Genomic DNA, 19,006 nt, shown 5'->3' with positions numbered 1-19,006 from the left:
CCGATGGGCTCATATGCCCCATAGAGCACCAGGCTTAATATATGTTAGTTGAATCTGGACTGACTGAAATAGTGAGCACTTTAATGCTGCCCATCCAAAACGACATAGACTTGTTATTTACAGGTATTCCTGATCTTAATCCTTCCCATCATTGCATTGGGATAGGGTCAGTTAAAGATGATCGATGCTGGCCAAATCTGATTACAGGATCTTGTAGATAAGGCACCTACAGTACACACAACAGCAATATTGGCTGAATTTAATTGGAGCAGGTCAGGGCAGGGCCTTGCTCTGGTCTCCCTCCCCATGCAGGTGAACAGAGCACCTGTCCTCAGTGCATTAGATCTCATGTGGCAGGCTGAATGCCTCTCCCAGCAGTAGAAAGAGGAGCCAGGCAGGCCAGTGACACAGCGCTTCCATCTGATCCTGGCCACCTCTCCTCCAGTTCCTCAGACAGTGAATAATTCAGCAGCATGGTGGCAGGCATCCATTACCACGTTGGCATGTCCTTATTCATTATAGAGATTAAAACAGGCAAGGTCTTTTCTCACCACTGGACCTGTTGAGAGAGAGAGAGAGAGAGAGAGAGAGAGAGAGAGAGAGAGAGAGAGAGAGAGAGAGAGAGGAGAGAGAGAGAGAGAGAAAGAAAACCATCTTGGCAGGGTAGGCTTTGTATACTTTAAAGGAAGTCCGACTCTGCCCAGCTGGGCTGCAAAGATGTTCAGAGGAGAAATGTATTAATGTCCTTCTCTCTCTTGCTCACATGAACTCTTATTCTTAGACTTAATAACATTATGTATAATTCAGTGGTCATTGTGGTGGATTGTTGGCTTGTCATCTGTGTGCATTCCCATTCTGAAGATTGCATCTGACAAGTTTTATGCATTTGTTTGTATCGAGATGTGACAGCAGCACTCATCTCCCCAGCCTGTGTACAGTTCCAAAGGTTTCCTTCACCAAATGACCCTCCAATTGTTGTCTGTCTCTGCTCTCCCGGTCTGTCTCCACTTTGGGATCTGTGGCGCATGCACGTAGTGCTCATCACCCGGGCGACAGGGGATGTGAGGACGACGAGTGGCTGTGGTTGACATTTCGTCCCATGGGTAACCCAACAGCGCTTGCATTAAATCAAATAGACTCTTGAGTGTTTTTCACTTCACTTCCTAAAGTAAGGAATGTTCATGCATTATTGATCAACATTTGAATATGTCAAAGTCACTGAAGCCAATTTAAGTTCCATGTTGGAATTCTGTTTTGGTGGGTGGGATGGGTGCCATGGCAGAAGCCCACCTGAGAATGACCCTGTTTCCCATCATCATACAAATAAAACTATGTGCTGGTACAGCCCCTCTCCATATGTATTTGGACAGTGAAGCAAGTAAAACATATTTTGTGGCCCTACACTCCAGCATTTTGGATTTGAGATCAAATGTTTCATATGAGGTAACAGTACAAAATGTTTTTATTTGAGGGTATTTTCATACATCTGATTTACCGTTAATAAATGAAAGCACTTTATAGATCTAGTACCCCAATTTGAAGATGTCACAAGTATTTGGACAACTTTCACTTAGTGTATTCAAGTTGGAGAAAGTTCAGTATTTGGTCCCATATTTCTTGCACACTACAAACTTGTTCGATGCATTTACAGCTTGTTTTGGTTGTGTTTCAGATTATGTTTTCTCCAATAGAAAGTGAATGGTGAATAATGTATCATGTCATTTAGGAGTGACTTTTGTCAACACTTTTACACGAATGCGGATGCTACCATAATTATGGATAATCATGAATGATGGGTGAAAAAGTTAGTGAGACAATACTAAAGGAATGACAACACAGGTTTGAAGGTAATATTCTTTTGGAATGTTCTCCCACCCAGGTAGAAATTTGAATGTATTTCTTTGATCTTTTTTTGCTGTTGTTGCTTGTGTCTAATTCAAATTGTTTATATTTTGTATTTTGTTCCTCTTCCAAGCACCCCATTCCTCCATCTTTATTGGTAAAAGCAAACATGCTAGTGAGTTAGAAATCCATTTTACAAACAGAATAAATCAAAAATACAGCCACATCCCGCAAATATAAACAGTAACAAATCCCACAATGATTCTTCCAATAAATGGGTGCCATTTTACACTATGATGTCAGAATAGCATCCACATGGCAGTATAAACAAGTGAAGTTTCTCAAAGCAATTTCTGAAATCCCACTTTGACATGTAAGTCCTTTGACATCTGTCCTTTACTGACATTTTCAAGAAAAGGACTGTTCATAAAAGCACATAGCAAACAAGTGAGGGTACTGTGCAATGAAAAAGATCTTCTCTAGCCTTTTCCTTCTGGTCTTATGGTCATCCCTTTCTCACATTTGAATGGGCATTTTATTTATTTCCAAAAGTAAATATGTTGCCACGTGATATAAGTATCATGCTGATGTGTTAGATGGTAATGCCAAGCCTCACTGATGGAGATGAGGCAAAGCCTAGGAGTCCAAGAGTAAGCCTCCTACTTTCCACATTTCTCTAATCGAACTCTTTCAATGGGACTGTAAAATGAACAGGGATCAAAATCTGGTAGGTGCTACAGCAACATACATTTTTTGTTGTTGTTGAATTAAATGGTCTAGTCTCGAGTTAGAGAGAGACCCTGGCCAAATATGAAAGAACATGCTCTAGAGTTCAATATCTATAGTTCAGCAGCAGCTATACAGAATTCATTTTTTCCTCTCCTGACAAAATGTAAATACAGTATGTAAGGACAAATAATACACACGTTTTTTCATCAAGTATACACATTCAAAAGAGGATGTTACTTTGCTCATTTGAGCCACCAACACAATGCTTCTTGACTTGCAGGGAGTCCTCACCCATTTACACTAAGTGCCTCACATCGAATGGATTAAACTGCTGCCGAATATTGCTACTGTAAAATAAGATCAGAAACTGTGCATGGAGAAACCTGTTACAAATGGCTGGTTTACTTGTCAGCTCTCAAAACCATGCGGCTAAATCCTGGCAGACATGAGCTGGTAAGAATGTGTTATGTGAAGTGACACCACAAGGGTTGGTTTAACACAAACCTACCTCAAGTAGGGACATTAAGTACTCTTGCTTGAAAATAAAATGGGACCTCTTTTCCCGACACAATTTCAACATTCATTCAAATGACAAACTGAAAAAATATCAACAAAGTAATTCCTATTGCAGAAAAATAACATCTCGTAAAAATGCAGCCTTCTGATTATGTAAGGCAAAATTATATATAAAACCAAATGCTCAGTATACATTCAAACACCATTGTCTACAGATCTCCAACAAGTTTGACAATAGATGACTAGATCCTCATCCAAAGATGTCTTTGGTCTCAGATGACAGAAGAGATGACTCAGAAAAAGAAAAAAAATAGAGTTGTTAAACACCATCTCAAAAGTGCGTAACATTAGTCTTGGTGTTCATATGTGCATAAAGTGGCACCACACATTTAGTCGACAACAAAATACTCAGTGGAATATCAAGTGTCTCTCTTTGAATCCAAGATGGTGGCTGTATCTAATTTACATTTCAACAGGGGACGCTGATGCCTTCTGTAAACGTAGCTGTGACAGCGTAGCCATCCCTGGACCTTGAGCCTCGTAATCATAGACAATATCAGCCAAATAAGAGAGGATGAAATCATTGCTTAAATATTTATAAAAATACCTATTCACAGTAGTCATAAATGTTGTACTGATATTATCTGGTAACCACATCGAAACATTTATTTATAACGGTTTAGATTTATCTCAGCAAAAGTGAGATTTTAATAATTATTCAGATGTTTCAAGAGAAAACAGTCTGCCCTTTCAAGCTTCACACGCATCATTAAAGTATAGACTTTGTCTCAAATTAGTCCTTATTTCTTCAGTCTCAAAATACTGGAAGCTGGTCTAAAAAAAACCTAAAGAAGTGATTTCCATCAAATCAGCTTGAATTAGTTTAAAAAATATATCAAAGTCTTTCCCACGTAAAAGTGTGACGTTCGTATTGCCTTCATCGCCTCCATGAACGACTCTCATACTCGTCATCCTCATCGTCGTCTTCCTCCTCTTCCTCCATAAGCAGGTAGGGGCTGACTTCCTCCTGGAGGAATCAAATGAAATAATAATCTTTAGATCAAGCGGTTCATTGAGTGATGATTTTACGTGGTTTTCCAAAATGCTATAATAAAAACAGGAAATAGGGAGAGAAGTACAGAAACTTACCGCATTGACCTCTTCCTTTGAGTCCTCCTCCTCAGGTTCTGTGGATACAGATGGTGTCTTCGGCTTGAACCATGAAATCTGTAGAACGCGACCTTTGAACTTTGCTCCTTGGTTTGCAGCCTATAACGTGAAAATGATCATGAATGGTAAAATTCTATTAAAACTTGAGAACTTGCTCGGTTATAAAGGCATCAAAATGTTACTGTGTGCATGCCATCTGCAGGACATACATTCTCTGCGTCGCTCCGGGTCTTGAACGTCATGACAACACTGGTAGCGTCCTGATCACGGAGCTCCTCTATCTCACCAAATTTCTGTGACAAAGACAAGAATACAGAAACAGTCATAAGTACCGGTCGAAACTCCTTTACACATCTCTCTGGTGGAAGCACTGTTTTTACTACTATAATGATTCATGCTATGTACCACGAGTTCTAGCACAGACTTTTCAATATTCAAATAAGACATTTTGGGGAAATTATACAACTAGCTGGATTTGATAAGGGCGTATTTCCTTACCACAAAGTGAGGCATCAGCTCCTCCTTCTCTTCCTGTGTGACTCCCAGGATAGCGATGGCTCGGGGCCTGTGGTCCACCACCATGTGATTGCCCCCTCCTCTGCCCCCTCCTCTGTGTCCCCGTCCCCTGCCCCTTCCTCGGCCCCTGCCCCTGACACCAACTGCGTCGCCCACCTTCCCACGCCCGGTTGGTATCAGGCCCAACCGGGTGGCCTGGGGGAACACGGTCAACAAGGTCATCAGATCCACAGCTAACTTCCATTTCTCAACAACACACAGCATGAGGTGCCAGCTGACACTATAAGGTGATGCCACAGATCCAAATGTGGAACCAAGACAGCTGGCCGTGTCACCAGACCCCAAACCAAGGTGGTGGAGATGGTGCTACCTGGCACGTCCTCACCAAACAGTGCCAGGCAGCAGCGTCAGTATCCAGGAAGAAAATGTAGTCCTACTGAGAACCAGTGTCCCCACAGGCTTGGTATCCATCTTTAATGTGTCCAAGGGAACATGTACCAGCAGACTGACTGTGGTGGCCCTGATGGCTTAGAGCAGTGCACCAACACTCCTCCTCCTAATTGTCATCCCTCCACTTTCTTACAAGGAACACAATCTCAAACTTTAATGACATCAGATGCATCAATGTAGGATCTGTGTTTGGTTAGGATTCGTTAGCCTTCCCTGTAGCTCAGTTGGTAGAGCATGGTGTTTGCAACACCAGGGTTGTGGGTTCGATTCCCACGGGGGGCCAGCACAGAAAAAAAATGTATGAGTTGTATGAAATGTATGCATTCACTACTGTAAGTCGCTCTGGATAAGAGCGTCTGCTAAAATGACTAAAATGTAAAAAAAAAATGTAAAATGTTAGTGGGTGTCCTCTGGGCTTGGTAAGTGCCTGCAGTTTAATGTGCAGAAGAGGGGTAAAGCCATGCATATTTCAAGGGGGCTAATTTAAGCACACCATGCTGGAAAAGCCATGCAGTGGGCTGTTAGCAAAAATACATTTATTGTTTCCAGCCTGATCCTCTGACATCAAGGATGACATAATGTGACTAGCGACAGAGAGAACAGCTGTGGGACAAGGCATATGTTCACATCCAAGGTGATGCCTTTCTGCTCGCTTCAGACCATTCTTGTAAAGGTTGCATTTTAACCAACAGTACACGTGTTTTGGAGATGCCCAGGCTGCCACTCCTCCTTCAGTATGCCAGAAGACTGCCACATTCCAGACATGTTCATTAATGCTAGACAGGACTTCCCAAATGATGGATGCCATGTGTACCCACCTCAACCTGCAGCTGACCCAGTCTCCTCTTCAGGTCGGTTGTGTCCTCTCCAGAACTCATCTTCTTGTGGAAATCAAGCTCTGCATCCAGAAGCTCCTTTTGTGCCTGAGGGAGAGCACCATTGATATTATTTTTGGATTTCCACAATGCATGCGCCATAGAAATAGAATGAATACTCCCAGTTGGTATTAGACAGAATGTTCTGGCCCACTGCCGTGGGGGAAAACAACCTGAGGTTACCCCACTGGCTCACAGCAAAAACTTAACCCTTTTCAAAACACAATGTTCTTGTTGTCTGCTTGTTTTAGTCAATTGCAAAAGTACATTTAGGAAAAGTACATGTCTAAAGATTACTTTCAACATTGCCTGCTCCAGAGTGCTCTCACTACTTAGAAAACATAATATTTTAGGGCTTCCCTCATGCCCCCTTTAAATGAAGCTAGTAGCCACATGAGGGCTCTTCTGGCAGGCTTCCCTACATGCAGGGTGGATTATTGACCAGGTTACATGTATATTGAATACCACATCTTTGTCATGTTTTGTTATTTCTGTAGAACTAAACATTATTTTATATCGACAACAAAGTTGACTCTTTGACAATGGGAAAGAATAGTTTTCCCCAATTTGTGGGCGTGGTCAAGGGGAATTCCTTCTTATGATGTAAATAGACTCAGAGTACAGAAGGGGCTTGGAGCCTCTAAAGCCCAGTCTCCATTGGAACTTTGAAGTCAACCCAGATTGGGCTGGCCTTGGTGGGCTAGCTCAAATTACGTTTCCAGTGCCTCCAGGAATTACAAGTGTCATGTTGCTAGGTAGCCAATTTGTGCCTGTGCAGGTGGCTTCGCTAATGTTGCTAGCTATCTAGCACCCCATACTCCTGCCAGTGCCAGCCAGAATCAGAGCCATGTATTTAATTTGCTAACGCTAGCAAAACGGTTAGTGTCGTCGCTAGCATAACAGGCTAGCTAGCGAGCTAGCTTAATTCCTACCTTGCTTGCCATGACAATGGTTATTAGCTAGCTAGCTAACCAAGCAAACCAGACGACAGGATTGATATGATGTTGCTAGATTTTAATATGACCTGGCCGGATACAATTCCTGTTATCTCAAGTTGGCTTTCTAGCTTGTTTCAACTGATTTGCTAGCTAACGTTTGGGAGCTAGCATTAGAAGGCTGACTGTTCTTATAAAAGTTTGTGTAGCGCCAAAATGAATGAAGGATCCAGCTATGGTGGTAATTTGTGTAATGTCTGACTGCCACAATACTGCTTGTCCATGCTAGCTAACAGCAACAAGCCCAGAAAATGAATCGAAAAATATTATATAAAAATGCTAGCTAAATGTGTCAGCATCCAGCAGTGATTAAGCTGGTGGTTGCATAGTAACGTCGTCACCAGCTCGAACTCTAATAGAGCTGGCACCAGTTGTGAAACTGGACTGCGCTGGCCCGGGTTTCCCTCGACCCAGCTCGAATTTGAGAATTCCATTCGAGCCAGCTCAAATTTGCCCTAATTTTAAGAGCCAGTGGACACAGAGCTTAACCCTGACAATTTGACTGGTAAACTCATGGGTTTACAATGGCTGCCTGGTATTGTGATGTAACAATTTCCATGTTAATGTAAAAATGTTCATTCAAATTATGTTAACTGATCAAGCGCATGCAATGGAATGTATTTTTTGTAATGTCAGTTGAGTTGATTCAACAAATCACAGAATATGATATGGTAGGTAGACTTACATCTGTCTTCGTCTTGGACTGAGCCGTGTTGGCTGTGGAATGGGAGGCTGGGTTCATCTCGTTCTGAAGCTGGGAGATCTTGTCGGTCAGATCCTTCAGAGTCTTCATAATGTTGGCCCTCTCCTCTGGCTTTAATGTGGCCCTGTTCTTTTCAAGTCTGTTGATCAGAGCCTATAGGAGGGAAGACATGAGATCAACTGACTAATCAATGTAAGACAAGCAGGGTATCCAGGACAACACTCTTGGTCTAGCGGTGTCCTTGTTTTGATAGTGAAAGGACAACACGATGATCACAGCATATGGTTTATTTGCAACTAAAATTAAAGGTGGTGATGGTGGCATCCTTTAAATTAATAACTATACAGTTGAAGTTGGAAGTTTACATACACCTTAGCCAAATACATTCAAGCTCAGTTTCACAATTCCTCACATTTAATCCAAGTAAAAATGCCCTGTTTTAGGTCAGTTAGGATTACAACTTTATTTTGAGAATGTGAAATGTCAGAATTATAGGAGAGAGAATTATTTATTTCAGCTTTTATTTCTTTCATCACATTCACAGTGGGTCAGAAGTTTACATACAGTCAATTAGTATTTGGTAGCATTGCCTTTAAATTGTTTAACTTGGGTCAAACGTTTCGGGTAGCCTTCCACAAGCTTCCCACAATAAGTTGGGTGAATTTTGACACATTCCTCCTGACAGAGCTGGTGTAACTGAGTCAGGTTTGTAGGCCTCCTTGCTCGCACACGCTTTCTCAGTTCTACCCACAAATGTTCTATAGGATTGAGGTCAGGGCTTTGTTGGCCACTCCAATACCTTGACATTGTTGTCCTTAAGCCATTTTGCCACAACTCTGGAAGTATGCTTGGGGTCATTGTCCATTTGGAAGTCCCATTTGCGATCAAGCTTTAACTTCCTGACTGATGTCTTGAGATGTTGCTTCAATATATCCACATCATTTTCCATCCTTATGATGCCATCTATTTTGTGAAGTGCACCAGTCCCTCCTGCAGCAAAGCACCCCCACAACATGATGCTGTCACCCCTGTGTTTCACGGTTGGGATGGTGTTCTTTGGCTTGCAAGCTTCCCCTCAAACAGTTCCATTTTTGTTTCATCAGACCAGAGGACATTTCTCCAAAAAGTACGATCTTCGTCCCCATGTGCAGTTGCAAACCGTAGTCTGGCTTTTTTGTGGCGGTTTTGGAGCAGTGGCTTCTTCCTTGCTGAGCGGCCTTTCAAGTTATGTCGATATAGGACTCGTTTTACTGTGGATGTAGATACTTTTGAACCCATTTCCTCCAGCATCTTCACAAGGTCCCTTGGTGTCGTTCTGGGATTGATTTGCACTTTTAGCACCAAAGTACGTTCATCTCTAGGGGACAGAACACGCCTCTTTCCTGAGCGGTATGATGGCTGCGTGGTCCCATGGTGTTTATACTTGCGTACTATTGTTTGTAAAGATGAACGTGGTACCTTCAGGTTTTTGGACATTTCTCCCAAGAATGAACCAGACTTGTGGAGGTCTACAATTTTTTTTCGAAGGTCTTGACTGATTTCTTTTGATTTTCCCATGATGTCAAGCAAAGAGGCACTGAGTTTGGCCTTGAAATACATCCACAGGTACGCCTCCAATTGACTCAAATGATGTCAATTAGCCTATCAGAAGCTTCTAAAGCCATGACACCATTTTCTGGAATTTTCCAAGATGTTTAAAGGCACAGTCAACTTAGTGTATGTAAACGTCTGACCCACTGGAATTATGATACAGTGAATTATAAGTGAAATAATCTGCCTGTAAACAATTGTTGAAAAAATTACTTGTGTCATGCACAAAGTAGATGCCCTAACCGACTTGCCAAAACCATAGTTCGTTAACAAGAAATTTGTGGAGTGGTTGAAAAGCAAGTTAATGACTCCAACCTAAGTGTATGTAAACTTCCGACTTCAACTGTATGTAGTATAAGCAACCATCTTACCTTTTGACATTCAATCTGCTTCTCCAGCATCTCCTGCTTCTTTTTCCTCATGTCCTGCTGCAACTTCAATGTCTCCTGAAACAAGAATAAAGCAAACAATTATTTATAGTGTAATTTTGATTTGTGTATAAAAAGGTAATGAGTGACTATTAAAGTCATTCAAAATGCAGACGGGAAAAATTACATGCCTGCTTCTTTTTCAAGATCTCCTGTGCTTCAAGTGCTTTGGCAGTTTTACCAAGTGACTTGGACGCTCCCTTGTGGACTGTGGAGCTGTAGGGCCCCTTCTGAAGGGCCACAGAAGTAGAGAAGAGTGCCTAGGACAGGAAGAGACAGACCCTTTGATTACTACCTTACCCCCGTGTCAATCTACTCTCTTTGCCATCATACAACACCATGCTGTAGCTCTGCATAGGGGCACTGTCAGACCATAGGAGCTGACGGCTTACCGCTGCAGGGTCTGCGCTGGGGTGCAGGACGTCCAGTTTGCCTCCAGCCACAGCCCCAACACCAAGGCCATGTTTGGACACCGTCTTATTATTCAGCACATAGGCCCCGGGATTGTGTTGCTTGATCACCTGCTGGTTTATACAGAGATACATAAGAGTCATGAAAGAAATGTTGATCATGTCTAATCTGGAACTTAGAACTTCTCCATTCAAAATCAAAACTACTGTTCGAATGAATAAATGCTTGGCCAGCTAAAAAGGTTTTAGCAGTAGTCAGAAGTGCTCTGTCCACCTTATGAACGTTGGGGTGCTGCTGCCCCATGGCAGAGCTCTGTCCGTGTCCGTCCCCCTGGCCCTGACCCATGCCCTGTCCCTGCTGGGTGTTGGCCTCACGGTGCCAGTACACACGGATGAAGCGGTTGTTGAGCACCGCCTCAGTGCTGGAGATGGCCTGCCGTGCCTCCTCGTTGGCTGTGTACTGGATCAGCGCTGCCTCGGGGTCGCCACCAAATACCACCTATTGGAGGAGACAGGTCAGAAAGTAGTAAACGGGAAGGCCAGAAGTTATGTCCCTGATCACCCTTCCAAAGTAAAACGCATGTACACCCCCTAACATTTATTGATCTAAGACTCATTGTTTAGTGGTACACATGGTTTCAAGGAATTGTCAGATTTCTTACCTGAATGTTTACGATGGTACCAAACTTGCTAAAGTGCTCATTCAATTTGGTGATGTTGTTGAGATCTCGGGGGATTTTGCGAACTTCAAGCTTAGTGTTGACGTAGTGATTCTTCTTGGGGAAGCCCCCGTGTTGGGGCTTGTTGGGGAAGTTGAGCTGGTTGTTGGCCTGGTAGTTGGGCCTGGAAGAGAATGAGTTATTCTTCTTACTTTTTTTTAAGGCATTTTCTTAAAATTGCATTGTTGGTTAAGGGCTTGTAAGTAAGCATTTCACTGTAAGGTTGTTGTATTCGGCACATGTGACAAATACAATTTTACAATGTTCTTACTTGTCCATCCAGGGTTTTTTGGGTGGTGGACCCTCTGTGGGCCCCAGGGGCCTCTTCCTACTCTCATGCTCTGTGCTGCTGTAGCGACACACACTGCTGGGGACACTGGCCACCGCCGGCTCTGTCTGGATCACGATGTTAGCCGCTGGGACAGGAGAAACACATTGTCAGTCATAATGACAGCTCGAATCTGGATGACACTGAGGATACGTAAAGGCAGGATTCAGACACATTTTGACAGATGGTATTGTGACTTTTCACCAAATTCCCATGACCAACAATTGGCGTAGTCTGCGTACGTATATAAAAAAAGCATGAATGTGGATTGGACGCTGAGTGGCTGCTCTCTGATCCTATGTACCATCTCCTGTCGTTGCGCAAGGCACTTAAACACCCCCCCCCCCCCCGCAAAGTAGAATACCTGTTAGGCAACTGTATAAAAAAATATTAAAAAATGTGGTCAACCCTCAGTCTGGAGAGCTACTTCCTGAGCAGGCTTTGATGCAGCCCTGCTCAAACACAGAGTCAGTTTATCAAGGTTTGGTTGAGCAGCTCATTTCTAAAATGTGGGTAGTTAAAGGGGGACTGGAATAAAAGCCTGGAGGATGGTTAACCACCCTTTATGTAAAACATTGCAACATTACATTAGCTCATTCAAAAATATCAAAGATCAAATGGCTATGGTAGTGGGGTTGGGCGAAATGGAAAAATACCATATTTTTCATATTTTAGAATAATAAAGGTTGTAAATGTGCTTTGAGTATCTTGGTCTGCAGTTATGAGGCAGGTTGGACTTACTGCCAAATTCTCTAAAATTACGTTTGTAGATAAATTAACATTTTAATTATCTGGCAACAGCTCTGGTGGACATTCCTACAGTCAGAATGCCAATTGCACGCTCCCTCAACTTGAGACATGTGTCGTGACAAAACGGGACATTTTAAAGTAGCCCTTTATTGTCCCCAGCACAAGCTACACCTGTGTAATGATCATGCTGTTTAACCAGCTTCTTGATATACCACACCTGTCAGGTGGATGGATTATCTTGGCAAAGGAGAAATGCTCACTAACAGGGACATAAAGAAATTTGGGCACAAAATATGAGAGAAATAAGCTTTTTGTGCATATGGAGAATTTCGGGGATTTTTATTTCAGCTCATGAAACATGGGACCAGCACTTTACATGTTGCATTTATATTCTTGTTCAGTTTAAATGCATTGAACATTAATTCATTTGCCCAAGTTTATCATAAGACATGAATAGAACGCATCAGTGATTCGCATTTCCTGCAACTTTCTGAAGAGGCAACAAGAATGCCACTGTGTGGTGCACAACTCCACCACTTTGTGTAGCTATTAGCGATGATGCTAGCTAATGAAAACAATCTTCTGGTTGATGGAAAGGCTTTCCCAAAAAACCTTCTCAATTAAATGCTAACTACAAACTTCAGGATATAATTGCATAATTTCACAAGGGCCTATACTTACCTGGCAGAATTATATCAGGATTATGTTAATCAGTCCAGTGGGTATTTGTTTTGAAAACTCTACCATCACATGGGCGCTGCAAAAAACACTGCAAAACAGCCTCTTGGATAGGTGCACAATTCAATTAGTAACTAAACCCCAAAATCTAATATTTTACCCTGACCTCAAAAGTGGTCTACGGATGTGATTTAAACGTTGCTGTGGACTTGAAACATCCAATTTAGTTTTGGGAAAATCTAAATTGAATCAGGTCAAAAAATAAAAGCAGATTTCATAGCACCCTAAATACAGAAGTCCTCATGTTTACTATAGGTTAGGATCAAAAAGAAAACCCAAACTAAACCACCAAAGTAAGACCCACATGTGATACCTCTGGATCCCTGGCCATCCCCGGAGGTGAGGCCGATCAGGTTGGGCCTCTGGGTCTGGATGCAGGGGATGAACTGCCTGTACTGGGGCCGGCCGGCTGCTGTCATGCCTGGAGACTCTGGGTTGTAACCCTCTGGGTCATAATTATCTGGCAACACAAGGGAGAACAGGCAGACATCATTAGAAGAAGTCAGTGTTTTACACAGTGAGAATACCCAAATAGGCCTATCCATCACAACACCTACTTTAACTATATGGCTACACTACAGGGAGAAAAAGAAACACAGTTGTAGTATTGAACTCAATATTATACAGTCTGCTTTTGCTCTATAATGTTCAATGGCTTGGGACTCAATAATGCATGACCTAAACTAGAGCAACTAAAAATAACATTTCAATTGAGAGTAGTGAAACGTACTGCATTTTAATTTCCTCTCTTATGTGGGCAGGACTACTAAAATAGAGTTTTTGCACCGTCTAATGTGCAGCTTACAGGAACAGTGGACTTTAGTTCATCAACAGTGCAACCCTCTGGTCAAAAGACGTTACTGCACCCTAAACAAACAACTAGATCATGCAGGCCAGGCAGTAGCACAAAAACAAAACTAACTCCCCCACTCAAAAAGGAAATCATTTGCAACACGTGAATGAACCATGTGAACATAAATAATTTAAGACAACAGCATTTCTATGTCCTTTCTCACTACAGTCAAACAATACCATTTAGTTCATATGGATATGAAAGTAAACAAACCGACAAAAATGTGAACAATATGGGAGCTATGCTCATAAAAGTACCACTTTGCCAAGCTTATTGAGAAAAGCATAGCTGCTTACATTCTGACTGAGAATATTGGGGGTGTAGAGAGACAGAAGAGGGAGGTGGTGGTGGTGGAGGAAGAGGAGGAGGTCCCACTCCAGGCGGTCCTAGAGAGGACGCAGAACTCGTCCCTGAGTGGTTGGGAGTTTCTATCCCACTTGTTGGTATCAATGGGGGCCCTATGGGAGATACAATTCCAAGCTGAACCCAGTAAATAATAGACACTGGTCATTTACTTAATAAACTCCTAAACAGAATAGGCTAGGTAAAGTACTACAGACATACACATTAAGTATAGGGTGAGTACTAGTGAGGGTAAGACAACAAAGACAGCCGTTTCCCTGAGGTGTGTTTCTCTGTAGCACAACAGAGTCCTTATAACATGCTATTTCTCCATGGAACAGGCAAGCCTTGAACAACAGGGAAACAGCCTTCTTCTCATTGATACAAACACACATCTATGCATCCTAAAATGACTCATCCATAGAACTCGTCTTTATATCTGTGCCATTGTAGCATCTGTGACAGCATGGGCAGTGCCATTGAGGCTACAACCCATAGAAAATCCCCACCTAGTTTACTACTTAAAAAATGGCAGAGGCCCTCAATGGCAATGTCCATGCTAAAACTGGTTATATACATGATGAGTCCTCCATCTCTAGGCTCTCACCACATCAGGAACTAAAGCTAGGGCCCTGGGTTTTTCTTAATCACGTGGCCTGACCAGGAAAAACTCTTGGCCCTACTTATAGCCTTAGCCTATGTCAAACAATGACTGGTGAGCATTCCAGGTTCAGGGTTGAGTTCCTAATTGGAGAGACATAACATTACTCACCAGGAGGGGGCATAGGGAAGATGCCCGGTGGGGGCGGCTGGCCATGGGGGGGCATTGGCATCCTGATGGCCGGGGGTGGCTGGCCGTGGGGGGGCATGGCCATGCGAGCCGGTGGAGGCATGCCAGGTGGAGGAAACGGAATCATGGCGGGCAGCGTGACGTCGTCCACGATCAGAGGATCATTGCCGTGGTCAAAGGGACAGAGGTCACCACGAACACAGAAACCTTTTTCTGTGGAAGACAGAGACTGATCAAAACTCCATAAAAAAAAAAAAAATTGCTTTCTTACTGTAAATGCGCTCAACAAGACGCTTGCCAATAATACATTTAAAAAAAATGTTGATAGAAATTATATCATCCCAAATGAGATTATCGGTTTGGCAACCTTGACACTTTTTGTTTACAGTTCCCGACAAGATCCAGGCTCTTCTCTGAACCCTCAAGGTGAGGTGGAGTGAAAAATCTCATTGTATTCATCCAACAGTCTCAACAGCAATCAGTGTCCCTCAGGGAAAGGATGTTCAACTTCGGTCATTAGTGCTGCTTTAAACCAGGCAAACACCCTACAAAGGGTTGGAATACCATACAACCGATTGCATTTAAACCATAAATAAAACACAATCGACTGGTATTTTACTAAATATTTGTACAATTTGATTAGAGTAGACATAAGCTTAACGGTCAACAGTTATGAACCCTGAAGCACACAATGATTAGAAGGCCATGTGAGGCCACCTGCTTCCAAATTCAACATCCTTTTACAAGTACATACATTACATTAGAACTTATTTTGGTTATGGATAAGTTAGTCTTGTGCCTTTCATTCACAAAAAAGATAGAGCTGTTTAGCTACAAAAATATTTAAAAAACTGTTTGTTCTTGTAAAAGAGAACGTGTCCTCAATGACTTACCAGACAAAAATAAAACCCAGATATTGTTGCTAGATTTACAGCAAATCTGTAACATCTCATAATATAGACCAGAGTGAAATTAGACCATTTTAGTTAGCCCTTACCGTCATAGTCACGGCAGCGGTGCTTGACTGAAGTGCCCTTGTTGAACGGCTTGCCCTCCCTGTGATTAGAGTAGTAATTAGACCAGCTCTCTGTAGTGCTGTCGGGCAGGTGAGCGGGTGCTACCACGGTAACAGAGTTTGGGACTGCTTGGCCCCCGGAGGAGGGAAATGGGTGCTGCTGGGGGGTAGGTAGGAGGGGCGGAGGGTGCTGTTGGGTTACCAGGGACCCAGAGGTGGAGTTGAAACTCTCTGGCTCCTTTCTCTCCACTTCAAACTTTGACCTGTAATCTGTTTAACATACACAGACACACAGAAAAGCTTGAACCTAAAAGGACACAAAATGCAACATAACCCAGGAAAAAAAATACCCCCTTTATGAAACATGCTCACCACAGAGGGCATTGAAGGATCCCCCAGTAAAAGTCCATTCAATACACTAATGTATTTTGCTTGTTCTTAGCAAAGATTTGTTTTCAACCTTTCAGGTTAAACATTTGAAGTAAAGCAAATGTCCATGTCCGCACCCCTGTGAGTCTCACCTCTCCCTCGGCTGTGCTCCTTGTCCCTGCTCTTGCCTCGGCTCCCACTTCGGCTCCTGCTGCGACTGTAGCTGCGCCCACGAGAGTTGCCTCCGTGCCGGTCATGCCTCTCCCGGTGGGAATCGGTGCTTTTACCGTGGCGGTCCATGTCACGCCGCTTGCGGTCGTCTCGTCTGCGGTCACCACGTCCCCTGTGTGGTCAGGCATGTAGGTTGGTCATTTAGCAGTACTTTTTATACAGCACCGGAACTCAAGGAGTTTCCTGTTTTTGTGGTAATCTGTACTATTGATATGACTAGCATTTCAACAACAATAACTAAATTGTGTGTCAAAGGCACAGTCCATTAGACTCAAGGGCCTAATCAAACTAACATCTTCACCCCAGAGAGCTTCATCACTGACAAGAGGAACTCAACTTGAAAACACCAGGAAAACAACAAACATATAGATTTCAGCCTCACCTTGATTCATTTAAGTCAGAGCGGTTTCTCAGTGGACTCCTCCGCCTCCTGTTATCCCCCCTATCCTCTTCTAGATTTTCAGCCTTAAGAAAACAATAGTTAGCTAGGTATATCCCCACTATCAAAGACAGCGACATAATACGACAGAGGACGCTCAAAAAAGCCCTTACCTCCACAGGCTCCTGTTTTAGCACAGGGAGTTTGGGCTCCTCTTTGGGAACTTCCTTAGGAGGTGGATTCCCCAAGTAGTTTTTGGTGGTCAAACATTCAAAGAGCTTATCAACAAAACCAGTAGTTTCTGCAATAGGGAAAGCATCGAGGCATAAGACTTTTATAAAAATGTATCTCAAATGATTTCACAGTCAGTCAACTACATGTTTACACAACGAAAATACTAACGTTAGTTGGTGAGATGCAAACCAACACTGACATTAAGGAGTAACGTAGCCTACCTTTTTGTAAAAAGACATCCAGTTGATCTGCACAAAGTGCTTTCAACTCTTTCTCAGGTTTGTCCTTCTTTACCAAAGCCACAACATAGTTGGCTAAAGCAGAGGGGTCGGCCTCACATCTGCAAAAGCAAACATTATCCATATTACTCAAAAGGGTTTGCATAGTTCCCAACCAGAGGTACTAGGATACCTGTGGGTACTTTAGAAGACTAATGAGACCATAGGATACTTGTAAAATGCACATGTGGGGTACTCCAGGCAGAGCAAAATTCAGTTGGTTTTGCAGTAACCGAAAAAGGTTGGGACACACTACTTTAGACAATATCTAACTAGAATCATTAATTTGTAACCAAGAGAGTTGTAAGGAAAAAGTTTAGGTTTTTAAGGCAGAAGGTTAGACCCTAATCTCGTGCTACATAACACATACTACAAATGACAACACACGTAGTTACATCAACTTGGATGACATGCTTCTTAGCTGGTTAGCTAGCTGGTTGGCTAAATGCTAGACGTCACTGCTAGCAATGTCTAAGGCCGGGTAGCTGCAGCTAACTTCGCCACTACATTTATGATATGATGTTAAACTAGGAGTAGACTAAGTAGTTACCCATTCATCACAAGCCAAACGTGCTGTGCAGCCATTAATATAAGTAATTCACCTTGATTGGAACGATGTTGATTGAGTTGAGCAAGCTAGCTTTTAGTTAGCTGGCCAAGTTTACTACTGTAATGTTAGCTACTTAATAGTTAGCTAAATTGCGGCAGCAAAACACATATCTAAAATGTTAGAATCAGATTAGTGTCTGCAATTTACCCAACAAATCCGATATGCAGAACGTGTAACGTCGCATAATTGACAGAACAAACGTTAAATGTGTATTTTTACTGCCATATAACAAGCTAACGTTAGCAGTGGCGTATCTAGTGCTAACTCGTGCAATCTAGCTAAATGTCATTTCAATTAATCAACACTCACATTGGCTCCAGGAGTTTTGCCAGCCAAGATTTCAAAGCTTCCACATTTTCTATGATCATCATGAAAACGACTTAACAATACTGTCTATAAGTTCAATGTGCGTTGTGATATTCCTCCTTTCATCGTCTACAAATGTATATTAGGCTTAGCTAGGCCTTCAATAGTCACTCCACTTGCAGGTCGGACGAATTGCTTTACGTTCAAACACAGGCATGGCAACTTAACTGGCAATGTCGTAAACCGATCAGCTGGCCACACTAAGATTGGGGTTTAGTGCTATCTGGGATCCTTACGACGTCCCTACCCCCATTGAAGTTTATATTTTAAAATGGTTAAAGTAATTTTTATTTTTATATATTTTTTAAACATTTATTTAACTGGGCAAGGTTAATGTTAGGGTTTAGGGTATGGACGTCCCAAGGAATCCCGATACCATTTTACATTTAAGTCATTTAGCAGACGCTCTTATCCAGAGCGACTTACAAATTGGTGCATTCACCTTATAATATCCAGTGGAACAACCACTTTACAATAGTGCATCTAAATATTTTAAGGGGTGGTTAGAAGGATTACTTTATCCTATCCCAGGTATTCCTTAAAGAGGTGGGGTTTCAGGTGTCTCCGGAAGGTGGAGACACCTACCACTGACCCTAAGTAAACAGTAGCCAATCAGCCTGAAACTGAATCCTGAAACTCTTTGGTTTTGCAGCTCTATTTAAAAATGTAATTAATGTAAAAGTTTCAATATTCTTTGAACAAACTTCAGGCAAGGGTTGACTCTTAACTAAAATCTTATATCAACATTTTTTCTTCACTCCTTTAAAAAAATATAAACAA

General features: G+C 42.4%; 1 protein-coding gene across 3 annotated transcripts; it reads right to left on the bottom strand.

The window, feature by feature from the left end:
- Positions 1-1,840: 1,840 nt before the first annotated feature.
- On the bottom strand, positions 1,841-18,405 carry LOC106603865 (RNA-binding protein 27). 3 transcript variants are annotated; one of them, XM_014198066.3, is made up of 21 exons: positions 18,170-18,405; positions 17,194-17,312; positions 16,912-17,039; positions 16,742-16,824; positions 16,281-16,471; positions 15,742-16,029; positions 14,727-14,957; positions 13,909-14,070; positions 13,073-13,219; positions 11,215-11,359; positions 10,887-11,067; positions 10,499-10,723; positions 10,207-10,338; positions 9,946-10,074; positions 9,758-9,832; positions 7,779-7,949; positions 6,042-6,146; positions 4,756-4,968; positions 4,467-4,550; positions 4,237-4,356; positions 1,841-4,114 (listed from the first exon to the last, which is right to left on the bottom strand). In XM_014198066.3, exons 1-21 carry the CDS (start codon positions 18,229-18,231, stop codon positions 4,025-4,027), a joined length of 3,081 nt encoding a protein of 1,026 aa, XP_014053541.3. In that variant the 5' UTR covers positions 18,232-18,405; the 3' UTR covers positions 1,841-4,024. The 3 variants fall into 3 exon arrangements, with proteins under 3 accessions (XP_014053541.3, XP_014053542.3, XP_014053544.3); XM_014198067.3 differs by having other exon boundaries at positions 10,207-10,335; XM_014198069.3 differs by lacking the exon at positions 13,909-14,070.
- Positions 18,406-19,006: the final 601 nt, after the last annotated feature.

The sequence above is a fragment of the Salmo salar genome, chromosome 04 (assembly GCF_965601325.2).
Source record: "Salmo salar chromosome 04, fSalSal1, whole genome shotgun sequence".
NCBI classification, from domain to species: Eukaryota; Metazoa; Chordata; class Actinopteri; order Salmoniformes; family Salmonidae; genus Salmo; species Salmo salar.
Note: the sequence above shows the minus strand (reverse complement) of the source record. Positions and strands in the feature narration are given on the sequence as shown.